Genomic DNA, 21508 nt, shown 5'->3' on the forward strand with positions numbered 1-21508 from the left:
AAAGAAGGAAGAGGAGAAAAGAGAGAAGGGACAGAGAGGAGGGGAGGGAAAGAGGGTATGGATAAAGTTATCATTAATTCCACAGGCTCTTCCCTCAGTGACAAGCAAGAATGCAATACAGCACAAAAGTTAAAAGCCTGGGTGCTGGAGAAGGGAACCTGGGTTCAAATTCATCCTCTACTACTTTCTGGCTGTGATACATGAAGAATTATCTGACTTCTCTGTCCTAGTCACATACACCCCCATCCCCGAGAAGCAAGCAGGACTGAGTGAGCAGACATGCACATAAAGACACATAAATGCACACACGCAGCATCGGCTCGCCCAGGACTATTTCATGCTGTAAGGTGACATCTGCCCATCATCAGTGCTAAACTGTCCATGGAGCAACGGCAGAGACACTCCTTCACATTTATACTATGTGAGAACAGAGGAGTTCAGCCATCTTAACATAAGGATCTTTGGAGCTAAACGAGACTCTGAAGACCTGGCTGGGTGACACGGGCTGCTTTCTAGCTTGCTGGCCATGTGGCCGTACTCAGCTGCCCCTGCACCGTCACCAGGACCTGAGTGGGAAGCAGCACCCAATGGAAGGTGAGCAGCAGTCCCTTCTCTCCTCCACACTCACTTCTATCTCTACCCTGTTTCCAAACCACACACTGCTCCTTTCTGTATTCCGAAATGAGTAAAACAAAGCCAAGAAAAGAAGAAACATAAGTAAACAAGAACGAAAAGTGTGTTATCAAATGCGAATGAAACATGCTGGAGGAGTTCCCATGGCTCCTAATCACAACTCAAGGAGTAGAGGTTCCAACAGCCTCCTCTGATTGCTGCTGCACTAGGCACACATGCAATACATATACATACATGCGAGCAAAATGCTCATACATATGTAATAAAGTAAATAAATCTAAAAAATTAGAGAAATATTCCATTATACTTTTGTAAAGAGGATTACCTTAATAGAATTTCCAGTGTGTAAAAGCTTCTTTAAAGTTGAGCCTAGAAGTTTAAAACAACTGATTAGAAACAGAGTGTACAAATATTTAAGATATATAAGGGAATATTAAATATCTATATTTCATTTTGATTTATGTGTATATGTGATATATGTATGCATTCATATGCATGTATATATGCACACTGTTGGTGCAGTTATCCTCAGAGCTGGAAAAGTGCACAGATGGTTCCCTGGAGCTGGAGTTACAGCCAGTTGTAAGCCACCCAGTGTGTGTGCTTGGAACCAAACTCAGGTGTTCTGCAAGAGCAGCAAGTGTTCCTAACACAAAATATATGTTTAAAGATCACTTTAGAAGGGGAAAATGCGTGCCGTTTTCAAAATATAAGACTGACCTTCAATGGCAAACAACATCACAGGAGAAAAGATATTTTTAAAGACAGTAGTACTTTGATTATAAGATGTTTTAAATTCTTTTTAAAAGAGTTGACATGACTAACATTGCTACTACAGAGACATCTGTTCATCCACTTCATTGCAGCTCTACTCACAATAGCTATCAATGTAAATGGAATCAGCCTAGATGCCCATCAACTGATACATGAATAATAAAAATTTAGTACACACATATATGGCAATCTTCTATTAAAGAAAAAATTAAATTTGCAGGTAAATGAATAGAACCAAAAAAAAAAAAAAAACTGATTGAGTCACCCAAGTCCAGAAAAACAAGTCTCATGAAATGAGAGACCTGGAGGGCCCCAAACATCACAGGGTTCTGTTGTTCTCTGACTTATGTCTCAACCAGTAAGGTAAACAATACCAAACATCATAAGGAGGTCCTTTCAGAGAATCTACTTTGTGTCAGAGGCACAAAGAAAAGACACCTGGGCTACTGATTTGCAAAGACCATAGCAAGTGGCAAGTGGAGAAAGAAACAGAACTTTCTGGCATTTCTAGACCCACTGTGAATACATAGGACAGTGGTACACTGAATGAAGTACAATTCATCAAAAATTGTTTTAAAATGGATCAAGGACCTAAATGTGAAATATAACTATAAAATTACTAGAAAAAAATAGGCCCAGTGCAATGGCACACTTGGAGGACAGAAGCAGGTGAAGTTCAGTTAATTCCGGGCCAGCCTGTCTACATGGGGGGTTGGGGGCTGGGGGAGGACACCAGTTTGAGTTCCTGCCTTGGTTTCCCTCAGTAGACTGTATAAGTCTAATGAACCAGGATATGTAAGTCAAAAAAAAACCTTTTCCCCCAACTTGCTTTTGGTTACAGTGTTTCATGACAGCAACAGTAACCCTACCAAAGGTAGACACCAAACAAACAAAAAAGAACAATGCTATATGATTCTATCTAAACAAGACTCTAGAAAATGCAAAGGCAGACTAGTTTCTTTTGATTTGAAGAAACCCAACTTATCAATTTTTCTTTTATGGATTTTATTTTCATTGTCATATCTAGTGAATCTTGTGAAAATATATTAAAGGTTTGGGCTGTGGTAGGGAAGAAAGGAACAAAGGGATTACTAAGGAGAATGAGGACGTTTTGAGGGTGACTGTGTATATGTATGTGTGTGTGTGTGTGTGTGTGTGTGTGTGTGTGTGTATATATATATATATATATATATATATATATTCCATCCCTTTCCCAATAAAGCTATTTTCTAGAACAATAAAATAAAAATCAGAACAGGTGGCCTAGGTGTAACTAGGTAAGAGACTAGAAGGATGGAGGCTTGTAATCAGAGACATCCATATGATAACGAAGTCCCTTGAGGATGGAGAAGAGGAACAATAGGCTTATGGGTAACAAGAAGGATCAGGAGAGAACAAAGCCACAAAAAAAAAAAAAAGAGAGAGAGAGAGAGAGAGAGATGAGACAATGTGACACCAAGCTGACACAGTCCAAAGAGAGGGATGCCGAACCATTTCTGGAATTAGCACTAAATAAAAGAGGCCATGACCTTCTGTGTTCCTGAGGGACAACACAGAAGGAGTGAATCTCCATGAAAAGCAAGGTTTCAGTGACCAAGGAGGTGAAAGAAAGGCCAAGCTGTGAGGCTGCTAGCAGCTCAGCCAAGAGAACTGGCTCCAAGCTCACAGGAGCATTAGCTCCAGCCACTCCCTCATAAGCTGAGACATGAACCGGGCCCTCTGGCTAGCTCATCCTGGCCAAGGCACTTGTGAGAGAGTCCTAGTGCCAAGTGTACAAGAGGCCCAGCCCTGAGGCATGAGTGGGAAATGGGATTGACAGCTGCAGGGGAATCAGGAAAGGTCCTCCTACTTGAGCTCCTCAGAGGGGGACCAGTGGGGTAAGAACTCTGAGGAAAGCTTGTTATGTTCCTCCGTCCCACAGTGTGGGACACACAGGCTAGCCCCTGCAAACGCAGGGACAGTGCTGAAAAGTCAGTTTACTTAGGCACTTGGCCTTTATACTATAGAATAAAAACAGCTTGAATGAATAAGACTTAGCAATGACATATATAAAAAACATAACCAATAACTGCATGGTATTGAGTATTTTTCACTGAGTCCTATCCCTTCAAGCCAAAGATTGCTTATTATTAGCACCTTTGCTACAAAACATCTCCTAGTACAGCTTTCCAGCTATTGAATAGGCACAGTTGCACTGTGAACCAGGTAGGAAAACTGCTCTGTGGATGCTCATGAGCAGGAGCCTCTTTCAACCTTAGTCCTGTGTTGATCACATGGGCACACCAGGAGCAGTACAGCCTGCTTTCACATTAAACATCCTGTTTTGCTGTCATCACCATTTCTGACACACCATTCTCTGCCAGCTCTCAATTACTGTCAAGCAGCTGCTTTAGCCACTGTAATTTACAAGCTTAAAGCTGACTGCAGGAAAAGCTTCAACACTTTTGTATTCGCTATCAGCCATGAAACTTTCCAAAGAGTTCAGTCCTGGCTTAGCATCACTTAGCAAGGCCTCTATAAGCCTGGGATAAAGAATCTATGTTTACTTCACACTGTAAAACACAGAGTTGAAATATGCTTACTATTTCACTGATTTGCAGCAAAAAGCTAGCCTTAAATTGCATTTGTGTATGTGTGTGTGTGTGTGTGTGTGTGTGTGTGTGTGTGCGCGCGCATGTGCGTGCGTGCATGCGTGCGTGGGTTCAGGGGTTGAACTCAGATCATCTGGCTTGGTGGCAAACACCTTTACCAGCTGAGTATCTCACTGCCCCTCCAGTAAAAAATAAAGAGTAAAATCCAAAACAAGGACAAATTTGACTATTGCTTCCATTAAAACTGTTTTAAGAGAAAAAGAATGTCTCTGGTTGCTACAGACAGTCGAAAAGACAGGGCAAGAAACAGACACAGTGTGGTGGCAACTGATGTTCTGCACCTCCTGACTCCTGATAGAATGTGGTACTCAGAGAGACTGAAGAGCTAGGGGGGAGGTTGCTTTCGCTTTAGGTTCTCTGTGTAGTGAGTTGTCAATTCTACCAAGGGACAGTAAACTGCACTGGTTATAACACCAGGTTCTAGCCCAGTATCTGCAGTTTCAGTTTCTAGGGTTAACTCAGTCAAGACCTCAAGTGACAAGTAACTATTTAACAAGCTCAAGTAAACTAGAGAGGAAGCCAGAGGCTTAAGACACACAAAGTCTTTACATGGAGGTCCTTGATCCACTTGGAGTGAAGTTTAGTACATGGAGATAAGAATGGATCAATTCGCATTCTTCTGCATGTTGACCTCCAATTGAACCAGCACCATTTGTTGAAAAGGCTATCTTTTTTCACTGGATGTTTTTGGCTCCTTTGTCGAAGATCAAGTGACCATAGGTGTGTGGATTCATTTCTGGATCTTCAATTCTATTCCATTGGTCCACTTGTCTGTCACTGTGCCAATACCATGCAGTTTTTAACACTATTGCTCTGTAGTATTGCTTGAAGTCAGGGATACTGATTCCCCCAGAATTTCTTTTGTTGTTGAGAATAGTTTTAGCTATCCTGGGTTTCTTGTTATTCCAGATGAATTTGAGAATTGCTTTTTCTAACTCTGTGAAGAACTGAGTTGGGATTTTGATGGGGATTGCATTGAATCTGTAGATTGCTTTTGGCAAGATGGCCATTTTAACTATATTAATCCTGCCAATCCACGAGCATGGCAGATTTTTCCATTTTCTGAGGTCTTCTTCAATTTCCTTCTTCAGAGACCTGAAGTTCTTGTCATATAGATCTTTCACTTGTTTGGTTAGAATCACACCAAGATACTTTATATTGTTTGTGGCTATTTTAAAGGGTGTCGTTTCCCTAACGTCTTTCTCAACCTGCTTATCCTGAGTATAGGAAGGCAACTGATTTGCTTGAGTTGATTTTATAACCAGCCACTTTGCTGAAGTTGTTTATCAGCTGTAGGAGTTCTCTGGTGGAGGTTTTCGGGTCCCTTAAGTACACTATCATGTCATCTGCAAATAGTGATAATTTGACTCACTGAAACTAATAGAAAAAAAAACTGGGGAAGAACCTTGAGGACATGGGCACAGGGGAAAAGTTCCTGAACAGATCACCAATAGCTTACGCTTTGAGATCAAGAATTGACAAATGGGACCTCATAAAATTACAAAGTTTCTGTAAGGCAAAGGACAATGTTAAAAGGACAAAACGGCAACCATCAAATTGGGAAAGGATATTTACCAACCCCACATCTGATAGAGGGCTAATATCCAATATATACAAAGAACTCAAGAAGTTAGACCCCAGGGAACCAAATAACCCTATTAAAAAATGGGGTATAGATCTTAACAAAGAATTTTCACCTGAAGAAATTCAGATGGCCGAGAGGCACCTTAAGAAGTGCTCAACATCATTAGTCATTAGGGAAATGCAGATCAAAACAACCCTGAGATTTCACCTTACACCAGTCAGAATGGCTAAGGTCAAAAAAACTCAGGAGACAGCAGGTGTTGGCGAGGATGCAGAGAAAGAGGAACACTCCTCCACTGCTGGTGGGGCTGTAAGATGGTACAACCACTGTGGAAATCAGTCTGGAGGTTCCTCAGAAAACTGGACATGAGACTTCCAGAGGACCCTGCTATACCTCTCCTGGGCATATACCCAAAGGATTCCCTGGCATGCAATAAAGACACATGCTTCATTATGTTCATAGCAGCCTTATTTATAATAGCCAGAAGCTGGAAAGAACCCAGATGCCCCTCAAAGGAGGAATGGATACAGAAAATGTGGTATATTTACACAATGGAATACTACTCAGCAATTAGAAACAATGAATTCACAAAATTTTTAGGCAATTGGTTTGATCTGGAAAATATCACCCTAAGTGAGGCAACCCAATCACAAAAGAATACACATGGAATGCAATCTCTGATAAATGGATATTAATTAGCCCAGAAGCCCTGAATACCCAAGGCACAAATTGCATAACAAATGACTCCCATGAAGAAGTATGGAGAGGGTCCTGATCCTGGAAAGGATTGATCTAGCATGGGAAAGGAATATAAGGACAGAGAAAAAGGAGGGAGGTGATTGGAGAAGGGATGGATAGAAGAAGGTTTATGGGACATAAGGGGAGGGGGGGATCCGGGAAAGGGGAAATCATTTGGAATGTAAACAAAGAATATAGAAAATAAAAATATTAAAAAAAAGTTTTCTATAGATAAACCCACTCAATATTTTATCTTCTGTGCTTATATCTATAATAAATCATTAGTTCCTTTTAAAAAAAAGACACACAAAGTCAGTGTCTATAGTGGCAAATTAACAGCCTCTTAACCATCCTAAGATCAAAGGCTGTGAAAGGAACCCTTCTGTAGAGCGATAGTTAACAGTCTCCATCTGGACATCGTGGGCCACATCAGGCTGCTTGAGACTTCATTACTCCAATTAGTAAACATTCACTCCTACACTAATACCTCACTTTGTTAGACTGTTGCCTACCCAAGAGCTGTTACATAGACATTAACTCCCATGAATGTTCTCTGTTATTTGTATCCTACATCAATACACACATTGCCAATCTAAACTTCAACATAAGGGGCTTGGCAGTTAAAAGGATTTACTGCTCTTGTGAATACTGGCCTGTTCACAAACACTGTAACTCCAGCTTCAGGAGATCTGACTCCTTTTGGAATCCACACATGTGGATGTGGACACACACACACACACACACAACTAAAATTAAAGTAAATATTACAACTCAAGTCAAAAATATTATCAAACCATGTCAGATTCCAAAGTATACCCAGCCTAAAGACCACGGTAAGAGAGATATGGACCTCTACACATGCCAATATCTACTTGATTTGATTAATACAACAAAAATACCTTTAAAAACTCTGCCTCAAGAACTGGGTACAAAAGCATCAATAATAAGAATGACTTTATATGCAAATGATTACACTTCAACAATCTCATCTCTCTATATAGACAGCTTTGCAAGTCCCATATAAATAAGGCCATGGGGACTTTAACGGTTCAGAAGATAAGTAATTTGCAATCCCAGCTCCGGAAGTCAGAAGCCCCTGGTCATTCTTGATTAAATGTTACCAAACTGGGTAAAGAGCAAATCATGTCAGCAATTTTAATTTATTTTCATGACATTAGACAACATTAAAGAATACTATATACTGCACATAGGACATAACACAATGCTAATTAATCTTCAGGGTTCTAGGATATTTATTCACACTGAGAAGAACATCCTAATCTTGAGACAATCTGAAGTGCTATCTGAAGAAAAAAAAGTGTGGGTTTTGGATAAATGCTGTAAGCCAAAGTAGAAGTGATTCTAGGGCTGGAGAGATGGCTCAACAGTTAAGAGCACCAATTGTTCTTCCAGAGGTCCTGAGTTCAATTCCCAGAAACCACATGGTGACTTACAACCATCAGTCATGGGATTGGATGCCCTCTTCTGGGGTGTCTGAAGACAGCAACAGTGTACTCACATACATAAAATATATAAATATTTAAAAATAAGAAGTAATTCTACCTGAATCACCAAGGATGCTGCACACTCACGTCTCATTCCCACACAGGGAACCACACAAATCCCCAGCCTCTTTAGCTGACACTCTGCATTTTTAAAATGTTTACCTCACTTTAAATACATAATCACAAAGCTCCAATTAAGCAGAAATGCTAGGGCAAACTTGCTCATATTTAAAGGAAAACTTTCTTTGCTTATTTGAAAGATTTAAAGATTAGCACACTCTCTCAGATAATTTATGGCCATTGTATTTCATAGGTATATACAAAAGATACATACACACTTTAACTTCTTTAAATTTAAATTTGTAACACAAAACTTGAATTCGGTTTTTTATGAGTTTATTACCTGTTTTCAGAGGAACAATCCTAAATTAAATTTTGAACTCCGAATTTTGGAATTCTTTTGTCGAGTTCTTTGACTTTGCACATGCTGTTGCTCTCCCAATCCAGAAACCCTGTTTCCCTTTCAGGGCTCAGGTGGAAGTGACTTCTCTTTAAGATCCCTCAACTCTCCTGGGCAGAATTATTCAACCTTTCTTCTCCCTTCCCGCTATATCCCCTCCCAGCAACAATTATACTGTAATTATTTTTCTCATTTTCCTACTCACGGAGCAAGAGACCATTCCAAAGCAAGAATGGTGACATGTTCTTTTCGGTCCCAAAGGTTTGTCTCTCCCTCAATAAATACTGGAATGTGTGAATATTCAAATAAAGATTCTACTCCAAGGTTCATACCCTCCTCGAATGTAGCCATCTGACACAGAAGAAAGAATGTACCAACTGGCAAGCTCTGATGGGCAAAGGACTGAGCAGGAAGCCTTTAAAAGACATGCAGAACTCACAATGGATATCCTAGAACGCTCCCACCACTCTAAACCTGCTGTCAGATGTAAAGAGCTGAGCAGAAGGGACAGCACTGACACTTGCTATGTTTCAAGTTCCCTTCTAGTCAGCACATCTTACAGTATCTAAATAGGGAAATTTTGAATCAAGAATGCAGACTTGAAGAACAATTTTTTGTAAGAAATAATGTACAATTATTTAAGAAAATACTTTAGATCAGTGCTTCTCAACTTGATGTGCACAGGAAACCTTTTGTGTCCCCTTTAAGAGACCACCATATTCAGAAGGTCGGACTGCGACCTAAAAGTGAGCATCTTCAACAGATCCCGGGAAGCCCAGGGAGCACAACTCAACGGGGCACATTTAAAATCAGAGAGAGATTTAACTTTTTAAAATGTATCCATTGAGAATTGAATACATATATACAATCTCCTTTCATCATACCCATTCCCCACTCCCTATTCTGACTCCTGCTGGCCCTCTCCCAATATAGCCTCCTCTCAACTTTACGTCCTCTGCCTTTCTTTTTAACCCTTCTTCCATCCACTCTAGAATGTTAATAGGATTGATCTTGTGCAGGTCTTGTACAAGCAAGTGCAGCTACAATGAGTGCATGAGAACAACAGTCCTCCTCAACCTCTCTGACTTACCGTCCTTCCCGCCCCCTCCTAAGACATTCCCTGAGCCTTTGGTGGAGGGGACATGTTAGAGATGACCATTTAGCTTCCATAGTCACTTATTCCCTACCCTGACCAGTTATGGTGAGAAGAATACTATCATACAAAATTCAAGTTGGACTTGATTTAAACTACAAAGCCTTTCTTTCTATAAGCTATCTTGAGAACATTAGCTACATAAAGCATTGTGAAACCTCAATTGGTACAAATCTCAATCACTAATACATTATTAGCTTTCATCTTACCTATACTCTGGTAATGCCATCGAAAGAAAATTCGTTCAGGTAGAAACTGCAGTATTTTCTACAAAATAAAAAAAGACAAAAAGAAACAAAAGCAACAAATGAAATATATATTTTAGATAGGCCCATGTTTCTCTCCTCCCCCAACCTACAAACAAATAAATAAACATTAATTATATATTAATATATATATAATGTTAATTATATATTAATATATTTATATATTAAATATACTTATATATTCATATATATCTCATAAAAGTAATGCCTACAAGTAGGTCTTAAGTTGTGCTTAGTAAGGCACCCATTAGTAGGTAATGAACAAACTTCTGAAGCACAAAAGGACTGGGTTAATTAAAGTTGGCCTCACTAGCAAAAGCTGGCTGGGAGAGTCAGCTTCTTCAGGGATATGCCCCTATGCTCCAATAGATGGTCCTATGCCCATACACATACAAAAAGCACTAAATGATTCATGAGTTTAAAAACATGAAGTTGGGAGGGGAAAGTGTATGGGAAGGAAGAAGAAAGGAATTGGAGGAGGGATTTGAAAGGGGCTGGACTTGATCAAAATGCATTATATTCATGTATAAAATTCTAAAACAATTTTTATTATTTTTGCAAAGAAAAAAATCTAAAATGTCCATGAGATTCTCACATACACACACACACACACACGCTAGAGTACATTCTGGTAAATTATACTTGGATTCCTTTTATTTTTAGCATAACTACTTAAAATATTCATTATATTTTTATTGGGGGATAAGTCAGAGGACAACTTGTGGGAGTCAGTTTTCTCTTTACACTGTGGGTAACAGGGACTGAGTGTCAGCAAGTACCTTTGCCCACTACGCCACTTCACTATTTCAGCAACCACCTTTCTTTAAAATGTAAAAAAAAAAAAAAAAAAAAAAAGGCAAATGACCAAACTATATCTCATGGCATTAAGAGTACACTACATTATCATTGTGGGGTGAAAATGCCTATTCTTTCATCCCATAGATGCATGAGCCTATAATCCCAGCAATCCTACAGGGATACAAGAGGCAGAGACAGGAGAATCTCTGGAAATTAGTTTGCTATAAGCAGTGGTAAACCAGAGAGCCTGCCTCAAACTAGATGGAAAGCAAGAACCAAAAAACAGTCCTCTGACCTCACAGAGCACGCTGTAACCTGTAGTCATACACATCATACACGTAAGTATGCACAAATGAACACATACAAATCATACACAGACACACAGACACATACATGTTTTGTTTTGCTTTGTTTTCCTTTTTGAGACAGCATCTCTCTCTGTGGCCCTAGCTGTCTTAGAACTCATGTAGATCAGGATGATCTTGAACTCAGAGATCCACCTACTTCTGCCTCCTGAGTGTGGATTAAAGGTATTGGCTATCATGTACAACTTCAAAGAAAAATTTTTGCTTTTAAAAAAGCAATCAGATGTGAAGGTCAGTTCTTACCACCAATCCACATCTAGTTTGTTTATGTACAGACTGTGGTGTCTAGGGCCCAAATAAGAAGCTCACAGTTATTATTCAAATGTGCTACCACTGAGCCACATCCCATCCCTAAAACATCAGTTCTCTATAAACCAGCTTCTTCTTTAAAAAAAAAAAAATTACATATCAAGTGTTATCTCCTTACCCGGCTCCCCCCCCCATCCCAGAACCCCCCTATCCCATCCCTATCCCCCTGCTTCTCTAAGGGTGTTCCTCCACCCACTCCTACCTCCCCACCCTCAATTCCCCTACACTGGGGCATCTATCAAGCCTTCATAGGACCAAGGACCTCTCCTCCCATTGATGCCTGCCTGACAAGGCCATCCTCTGCTATATATGCAGCTGGTGCCATGTATACTCCTTGGTTGGTGTTATAAGCCAGCTTCTTAAACTCCAAATAGGATCACCTAACAGTATAGGAATCACAAAAAAAGTTGGCAAGAGTACAAAGTTTCTGAACATGCAACAACCAAAACTTAATTCAAAATCAAACATGCAATGAATCCACGGTGTTGCTGGCAGTGCCTGGGTGTGCTACGATGCACAGCTTCGCTGCAGCCTTGGTTCCAAACACAGCACACACTTTGCATGCAACGCTCCGCAAACGCTACCAGAAACACCACAGCTCAGATCTGAACTATTATTACATGATCATGATCAATCAACTTTGCAAAGCTCTTAAGACACTCTATATGTGACTTCAAATATTCAGCAAAGATCTGATTCTTAAGGTAAAAATTAATAAGCACATCTAATTCATTAGTACGCAAATTTGATTTTGTCTTTAATAAATGGTAAAGTTGTATGTACAGCAAAGTATTACTTTAGGCTTCTTTGAGATTTATTAACAATAACTGTTTGTTTTCGATATATATATTTCATGCCTATATACCTGGGATGGGTAAAACTTTCTTTGACAAAGGGATGGTCCTGAGTAGAAAAGTTTAGGAAGTCCTGCTCTATAGGATGACAATAAAAGCTCACATGAGCCTTATCCTATAAAAAGGATATAATTTTTAATACCCCTCTTCCTACCCCTCCACTGCTGTGGCTGTAGCATACAATACATGGGAGCAAGAGCCCACAGAAAGAAGGAAGCACAGCCAGCTGCTGAGCAGCAGCAGCAGCAGCAGCAGCTCGGCATCTCAACTAGAAAACCCAGGCTGCTGCCAGCGGAAACAACTCAAGAGCCACTATAACCACATCAGGGTCCAGGTTACTGTCAATGATAACAAATGAACAGTAATCTTCGCAAGACAAAATCTTTGGGAAATAGGCTGCAATGGAGTTACAGGAAACAGCTGAGAGAAGAGAAGGAATGGGAAGGAATCAGGATGAGCGGGGAGCCAGTACCAGCCGAGGGAACTCTGAGCACAGTCCAGGCAACAGGAAGTGAGACGCCATACTCCAGGCTCACAGAGAAAAGAGCTGGAAGGCTGAAGGCACTAAGAGCCAGAAGCTATGGGTGATGCCTCTCTTCAAGTAGGCGGCAAACTGAAGGGGAATCTGAGCAAACACATCTTTGTTGTGTGCCATGGTAATGTTTAAATTATTAATCAGTGTATTCTCATCAGATTGAAAGGCTGGAACCCTAAGGGAAGTGTACCCCACTTCAGGGGCCCAGATGCCCCCCTAGCTTTGTTTCCAGTTCCGTCAGAAGTGGCTTCATGTAGATGGACCTCCCTCTGAAGTCCTCCTATGTTTTGCTGCCAGCTTCCTGACAGTTAATTTTGCCTGAGCAGTAGCACACCTTCTGTATGCTCTTTCAAGGGAGGCTCCTAGCTACAAGGTAGGACCACTTTTGGATACCATTATTCAAGAAGGTGCTAAGTGTATTAAAGATTCAGGGTGAGCCAGGCAGCGGTGGCGCATGCCTTTATTCCTAGCATGAAGGAGGCAGAGGCAAGTGGATTTCTCTGAACTTGAGGTTAGCCTGGTCTACAGAGCATGTTCCAGGACAGCCAGAGCTGTACAGAAAAACCCTGCCTGAAAAATGAAAAAGAAAATATTCAGGGTGGATTTTGTCTTGATCTGACATGCCCACTGACTTTCAGATTTTTAACTTTTAATAGAAACCAAACTACCACTGAGTCATAATTTTCAGTTTCCAAAACACACACTAATATTGCTCAGCTGTTTTTTATTAGTATATGGCAACAAAAAGCACCTTTTAATATAAGAAAACAGAAAATGCATCAAGCAAATATGTGTGAAGATGTTTCCATATTGTCCAAGTCTGCCACAAAATCATGTCCAATGCATATAAGGTCAGGTCAGGATAGGCCTCATTACTTCTCATAAGTATTCAGTTTTATAAAATGGGCCTACTTTAAGGATATTAAGAAATAAACTCCAAGGTTTAGATATGAAACATTGTGTCTGAAGCATGAAGTAATATTTCCAAAAGGACCTGTGAGATGGGTTAATAGATAAATTCACTTGCCATCAAACCTGACGACCTGAGTTCAATCCCCAGGTCCTATATGATAGAAGGAGAGTATTAACTTCTACATGCTGTCCCCCTCACATGCACTCCATGGTACATGAGCATGCACACACACACACACACCATAATTTTTTAAAAAGAATGTTTCCTAAATGACAGAATTTTATACAACAATTCAGAGACTGAAACAACAGCCATACTAATGCATCTTTCTGTACACTAATATAGTGAGGGGTGCTTTTTAAACCCTATGAGGGTCAATAAATACAAAGCCAAACACAACTACCTAGTCTAAATGCTAAGCCTGTGCCTCAGAAGTCCAGATGAAGCCTTCCTTTGGTGAGGCAAATGCAATCTGGCATTTTCTATACTGCAGCTGATATTCTAAGCTATACTGCTGTGAATGCCGTAGAAGCTATTGACATCTTGTTTGTAGTTTCACTGGAGAATAAAATAAAAAAATTCAAGAAAGCCACACAGTGTGAGTAAATATTACTTTTCTGGAAAACACATGACTCTGTTTAATGTTCAGTGCTCAGCTGAGTCTATATGGTAATCCATTACAGCACACTCAAAATCGAAATTAGGTATTACTACCGATCAGCACATCAGGGAATCTGTCATTCTTTAAACTGATTATCCATAGCTACTTTTTCTTCAGAACATACTTCATGACCAGGAATAATATGAAACATAAGCTGGAGTTTATACAAGACGCTACTGTGAACTTTAAAACCACCAGTCTTCATTTAATTTTGATGGGAAACTTTTTTTTTTCCAAACTATTACCAGATGATTGCAGCATGCCTGAGTTTATTCACACTTGATTTCAAGTCTACATGGAAAGCAGGGCAGCAAAGAAAGATGAAGATACTAATGCAGATGAGTTAATCTACCTGAAACAATAACCAACTAACCCTGTTCAGCTTGACTATAGAGAGCCGGGGAGTGACCCTTCCCCAAACCAGCTGCAGGGCAGGATGCTGTGTGTACAGAAGACGCTGCCTGGGAGAAAACAGATTTCATGTACGCACATGCCTCCATATCAACCTACAGGAGGCAACTTTTCACTACTGTCTGATGGATTTTTACCAGTTACTAAAAATAACTCAACTATGATATAGACAGAATATTTTCATTGGTGGTCAATACTTGTTTAGAACCTTTAAATTCAAGTGAGACAGAGCTAAAATGAACAGACAATCTTAAAAACGAATATATTTTAGCTCAGACAAATGCTGTTTTACTTATACCAGAAATCCCTTCTACTATGTAATACTACTTAATCTCTCAGCATGCTGTAATGGAATAAGTAAAAACAGCTCTGTACTATTATATCCCTCTTGGTCATTGTAAATTCCAATTTCACCTCCTGGAATGAGACCACTTCAAAAAGACCTTCCAGCATTCTTCTCGGGTTGACAGGCCTAAGGCCCACTCTGCCATTGCAGCTGGATTCCCTGGGAGAAAGGACTTACACTTTAGTGATACATCAAGTATCCTCAACATCAGGATCATGGCCTAGCACACAATATTTTCTAATAAACAGTGACACACGCAAATAGATCGGTAAAGAAAAATCATGAAAAGAAATCAAAGGAATCCTAGCTTTAGTACACACACACACACACACACACACACACAGAGGAGAAATAGTACCCTAACACAGTAGTGTGGTGGCTGACCAGTGGTGGCACACACCTTTAATTCCAACACTCTGGGAGCAAAGGCAGGCAGATCTGTGAGTTTGAGGCCAGCCTGGTCTACAGAGTTCCAAGACAGCCAAGGCTACACAGAGAATCCCTGTCTCAAAAAAAAAAAAAAAAAAAAAAAAAAGGAGAAGGTGAAAGGAAGGAAAGGAAAGAAGAAAGAAACCAACCAACCAACTAACCAACCATCAATGTCAGGGAAGTACTAGGTGGCAGTTAATAGAAAGAACTGAAAATGTAAATGTGTCTCCAAACATTTTACATATCAATATATAATTAGGTCACTGCTTAAAAGATAATGATTTCTTAGCCCATGAGAAAACTGGCTTAAAATCTGTAAGAAACTTAGATTTAATTTACAATACAAAAAAAGACATCTAAAATAAATATGGAACATATTGTTTTTAAGAAAGACATTTGAGACATCCTACATTTTTAGAAATCAACCAAGATGTTGGAAACCTGATTATCAATTGTCATGGTTTGCATATGCTTGGCCCAGGGAGTAGCACTATTTGGAGATGTGGCCTTGTTGGAATAGGTGTGTCACTGTGGGTGTGAGCTTTAAGACCCTCATCCTAGCTGCCTGAAGTCAGTATTCTGCTAACAGCCTTCAGATAAAGATGTACCCAGCTGCTCTTGCACAATGACTGACTGGACACTGCCATGTTCCTACCTTGGTGATAATGGACTGAACCAATAACCATGTAATCCAGCCCCCATTAAATGTTGTCCTTATAAGAGTTGCCTTGGTCATGGTGTCTGTTCACAGCAGTAAAACCCTAATTAAGACATCAATGAAGACCTAAAAAGGCAAAGGCATGCTAATGACAAAGGTCATTGTTTACTTAAGTTTACTCAAAGCAATAAAAAGGTGTGTGTGTTGGGGGGGTGACTTTATTCCATGCAAGTGCCATGCAGCTGCAATGATGGTTCCACAAGAGACAATCCCAAAGAAAATTGGAAATGTCTCCTCAAAAACAAATAAAGTAAATAAAAAAGAAAATTTGGTTTTAGCATTTCTGATTTATGTTCTTAAAGACTCAAGTGTAAATTGAAGAGATGATGAAAACTTGGGGAAACTAATGAAGTAGATATGTAATTAGAAAACCTTCTGAAATCATAAAATATTAATTAATGAAGATAGAAAGCATGCTTAGCACTAAACTAGACTATTACAGATCACCCCATGTGCCAGGACAGTGCATGTAACGAACTCCCCAGAGCAACATAAAAGAACACACACAAGAAATGCCTGGACAATGCACATTTAAAGTTGTAAATTCAATATAAATCTAAAAAGCACTAGGCAAAAAACCAAATAGAAAATGTAGTATATTCCTTAAACAACAGTAGTATATGTAAGGCATATGTAGTATATGCCTTAAACAAGGCAGACCTTGGCCTTCATCAGTGATCAGGAGTCACGGAGAGGACATCAGGACCCAGAGAGAAAGTGAGAACAACAGGGACCCAAAGCAGAGCAAGGGCCAGTACAACAATGAAGTTCCTGGTGTTTCTGAAGCAAATTACATCTGCCTCAGACATACACATTAAAGGGTGGGGGATAATGATCTGAAAATTATGTAGTCAACTATGTATGCTTTTATATGTCTGAAGTTCAAGGAAAGGTATTTCTGAGCTAGAATTATATCAGCCACATATCTTCCCTTCTTCAACGAAGTACATAATTCACCTCCAAGAAACAAGGATTAATCAAAGTAATTCCCTAACAAGAATAGAGATATAAAGATCCTGAAGCAGTGAGCTATATTTACATAACTGGCATTTAATATGTTAATAAAAACAGATTCTCCAAATCACTTAATATAAAGAGAAATAGCAACTGAAAATATTATAATAAAATAATATAAATTGTTCAAAATGTTGAGAAATAAGAAATGCAAAAGACATGTATACATATGTACACACAAGAAAATAATGAATTCAATAAATGCATCATTCAGATGGTGTAGGTTTAAATTACCTTTTAATTAATTCATTCATTAATTAATATTCTTGTTAAGTAACCATTCTGTGCTAGAGATATACAAAAGACACGCCATCTCTGCCTTGACAACATAATCTAATGGGGAAAGGCAGAACAGAATCCTTAAGAAAACAAAGGGGTGAGCCTTCAAGAGAAGGACATTTCAGGAAAACTAAACAGTGTCCACCCCACTCCAGAAACGTTTCTGCTGCTCTAAGGACCTCCAAGAGGTTGCCAATAGGGTCGAGAATAAGACAGGTGACAGGAAAGAGGAGGCAGAGATCAGATGAAGAGGGCCCTTGAGAGACTGCTGGGAGTGCAAGAGCCCTGATGGCAATGGAACCAGAACTGCATTACAAGAGAGCAGTGGAGAGGTGGGGGGAGAGAAAGCAGAGGACTGCTGCCTGTAGACTAGTAGTAAGATACTCCTCAGCAGGGCAAAGCATGGGATGTGAGGAACCACAGACAAAACAGGAAGCATTCCCATTACACACTAACATAAATTTTCAAACATCTGAAGCCTTGGAAGCAGAAACATGATACATTTTATACGTTTATCTTTTCACTTGCACATCATTCAGGTCTAACCCTCTTTAAGAAAACACTTGCACTAGATGTTTCATTGACCCTCAACCTAGTAGCATAAAGTTTTGCCATAGAGGTGAGCTTTGCCTTGAAGAAAAGTCAGCTCTAAGAAGAGTACACATGAAAGTCACACAAAAGGTGCCAGTCACGCCCTTTAGTTAGTCTCCATTCCTTGCAAGCTTCTGCTTTTTAGCCCAAAGCTGCCATGTCTTTCATCCTCTTCCATTTTGCACTAGCATATCTAATTGGCTCTCCTTTCCATACTGTTCTCTGAGTTTAAAACTTTCACTTTGAGAGAATCTGCATAAGGAAGGAGACTGACACAACAGAGCCTGTATGCAATGCTCTAACTTAGTTCCTGCCACCTCAGAAACTTAAGATTTAAATGCTTCCCTCAACAACACTAGAGTACTACAGACCTGTAGGCTATCGTGGAACCAGGCATGCTGTCGAGTTCATCAGTAAATGTCCCTGTTCTAAGGATCAGCTGCAGGAAAGGAAGGGTCAAACCAGCTCTTTCCTTCCTACCCAGTGTCACATGCACATCAAACACTAGGTGTCACTCTCTAACAGCTACTGTGCTATACAACCACACCAAACAAGCCAGAGAAAACATACAAAACAGCAAGCATCTGTACAGCTCTCTTCCAAGTGAATATTTAAAAAAAAAAAAAAAAAAAAGAAACCAATTCATTCATGCTAGGTCTCGACATCAGTGTGAGAACACTGTAAGAGAAGATGTGCTCTGTTCCGAACACCGCGTGCTTACTTGTTACTGTGAATGTCCTGTCGTTAAGTCTTGATGTGCTTTCTCCTATTATCTTGGAAGGATTCACGTGTGCATTTCCTAACTCTCATCTACATGATCTTCTTTGAGGGTGTCAGTTACCACAGGTCAGCTGCTACCATGATGGGGTGGGTAAGGCACCTTGCTAAGGCAGATAATCAATCACAAGAATGTAATTTCAGACTTCCACAAACATCTTGTCTCCAGGTTCCCTTCCTCCAAGGTGAACTGAGTAATTCAGTACACTGTTGGGCCAATCCCAAGTTTCTCACCTCTAGATCCCAGTTCATAAGAAAGGCTGTAGTCCTGCAGTGTAGCAGTTACCTTATCTACTGAAAACAAATACCTTCATCTCACACATTGGTCCTCTAATTCAAACTATTAATACAGCACAACGTAATAAGCAAATTATGTCCAAAATAAGGTAAACATTTATATTTTTTCTATCTTCCAGTTTGTTGAGTTCAGAATTACATCAGAATAACTGGAGAGAGAGAGAGACAGAGAGACAGAGAGAGAGAGAGAGAGAGAGAGAGAGAGAGAGAGAGAGAGAGAGAGAGAGAAAGACCTGAGTCCTAAATTTTAACATACCCCTAGTATCCAGTAAATGCATGCACCAAGGAGAAATTATAGCATTAAAATCAACAATTAAGCTAGGAGTGGTATTCAAATCCAAAGCAGTGTCAGAGGAATGAAAGCCAGCCTTTGGTTTCACCTTACTTGCCCAACTCCTAGCACAGTGCTGCAACAAGTCATGTGACTGCTTTCAGGAAAGTAGTAGCAAGTCTCTTTCCCTTGCTTTGAGAAACCATGAGAGGCTAAACTCACTCTCTCTACAAGCTCACCTGAGCAATGAGGAAGAAACCCCCCAAGGAAATCTGCTCAAGTGAGATGTAAAACCCACTGCAGCCCTAGGTTCACCAGAGGTCATAGAGTAACTCCTGAACACAACTGTGGGCAAGGCTTTGCAAATGTACACCCTAGTTCTGATCCAGCATCCCCAAAATCTTTGGGGAGGAAAGATAATGTACTCATGCCACCCTGAGTACTGAAGGAAAAGCAGACACTGTGCCTGTAGTTATCCATGCCCTTCATCTGTGTACCCTTCGTCTGTGTCCCCCTCAAAAAGCCCAGGTGCCACCTGTACCCACTGTGCAGCTCACCTGCTGCAATTTACCTCTTACTTCAGTGCTCCCCAGATCACCAAAGGAGGCACAGAGAAGAGACATAGTGCCCAGCCTGGAACAACAGAATCCGTATCCTTTAGCTTAGAGGTAGAGGTGAAGGATGAAAGGGTCTATAAGGTGTGGTGGACACACACGGGAACAAGTAATTTGAGTCACCACTATATTAATGGCATTTTCATCCCAAAGCATGAATACAAAAGAATGAAATTTGCATGACTTTTCAATTTTATATTTCCAAAAAGCTTCTTTGAAGCCATGTTTCCTTGTTCCACGGAAGTCAAGCAATGCTCAGGCCACAGCCATGCCTCAGGCCGCAACCACAGCACCTTGGGACTGCCAAGAAGCCTAGGAAATCCACTATAGTAAAACCCTAATTTTTAGAAGTCCCCAGTCCTGTAAGGACAGACCTACAGTAAAGTGAAAATCCAACCCTGTGTTTAACAAAGAGGAATGACCTTTCAAGTGTAGTAGCCTGGAAACTCCATAGCTTCTCCACTGTACATGGTATACATATAGAAATAAATTAGGCAATTATAATAGGCTAACCAGAGTTCAATCATTTTAAATTTTGTTCAGGCCCTTCAAACAAAGCTGCAGTTAGAGTTTTGAGAGTTAACAGACCTGTAAGTGATTCAGAGGCTTACCCAGTCCTACCCCCTGACTTCTAAGTCTGGAAACAAAAGCAAAGAAGGTAGGTCCCTCTATCAAAGTCATCAGCTTAATGCTGTCAAAGCTGATCTAGACCAAGACATATCTGAGCCTTGTCTCTTTCATCTAGCAAGTTCTAGGTGGGGGAAAATGCTATTAACACAAAAGTACCAAATAACTACAATGGAGAGAGGTTGAGAATTTAAGAGTCTTTAATTCAACAATAAATATTAGCAAGTACAAATCACTGCGGGAAACACAAAGAACCATAAGTAATGGCTGCTAGGCCAAGGAATTTTATGGCCGCATTAAGAGGCTAAGGCATAGCCACATTAAGGAATAACAAACAAGTGGCCACACACTACAGTTTATTACACAAGTTCACTAGAAGAATGAGTGTTCCCCACCCCTCATCCCAGCAACACTTACCAGAAGAATTCAGTGAGTTTGAACAGTACAAGAAAGAGTGGTGGTTAAGAAAAGGGTTAAAGCTGCAAAGAAAGGCACCTGACTAACAGGCAGAGAAGAAACAGTGAAAAATAATGGCAAAGTGGCCTGGAACTGAGGGAGCTGTTCCCCAGAGGACTCCCCTGGGGAGTGGGAAAGACAGACCAGCTGAGCCTCATTTTACAGACTAGAAAGAGCACATTCGGCTGTCTAGAAGGATAATGGCAAGATTAAAATCTGGGAAATAATTTTGATAAAATTTAGAAAAAGGATTCTGAAAATCAAGTGTGTTTATCCATAATTTCAGACTCTGTAATATGTGCTAGTTTGGCAGGGAGGGCAAGTGTGTAGAAGTCCACTGCCTGCCAACACACATGCAGGCTCTATAAGCGAAACTTCTGCTCTGTGTGTTTTAGTCAGGTATGGGCAAGTGAAGAAATCTCTTGCTATCAAAATTTAAAAGTTTTCTTATTTCTTAACAATATACTTCTTGTAAACT

The 21508-nt window shown here is 40.1% G+C and overlaps 1 protein-coding gene across 5 annotated transcripts in view; it reads right to left on the reverse strand.

Moving 5' to 3' along the window:
- Nucleotides 1–21508, reverse strand: part of Ralgapa2 (Ral GTPase activating protein catalytic subunit alpha 2) — a 294943-nt gene that overhangs the window by 228802 nt on the left and 44633 nt on the right. For all 5 annotated transcript variants that reach the window (XR_007977973.1, XR_007977974.1, XM_052183817.1 and 2 more), the window contains exons 4-5: nt 9709–9766; nt 959–1002 (exon numbers count right to left, since the gene is read on the reverse strand). Coding sequence is in view for 3 of the 5 variants with exons in the window: in XM_052183817.1 (XP_052039777.1) it covers nt 959–1002; nt 9709–9766 (102 nt within the window). In the remaining 2 variants the exon portion in view is untranslated. The remainder of the gene's footprint in view (nt 1–958; nt 1003–9708; nt 9767–21508) is intronic.

The sequence above is a fragment of the Apodemus sylvaticus genome, chromosome 5 (assembly GCF_947179515.1).
Source record: "Apodemus sylvaticus chromosome 5, mApoSyl1.1, whole genome shotgun sequence".
Classification (NCBI taxonomy): Eukaryota; Metazoa; Chordata; class Mammalia; order Rodentia; family Muridae; genus Apodemus; species Apodemus sylvaticus.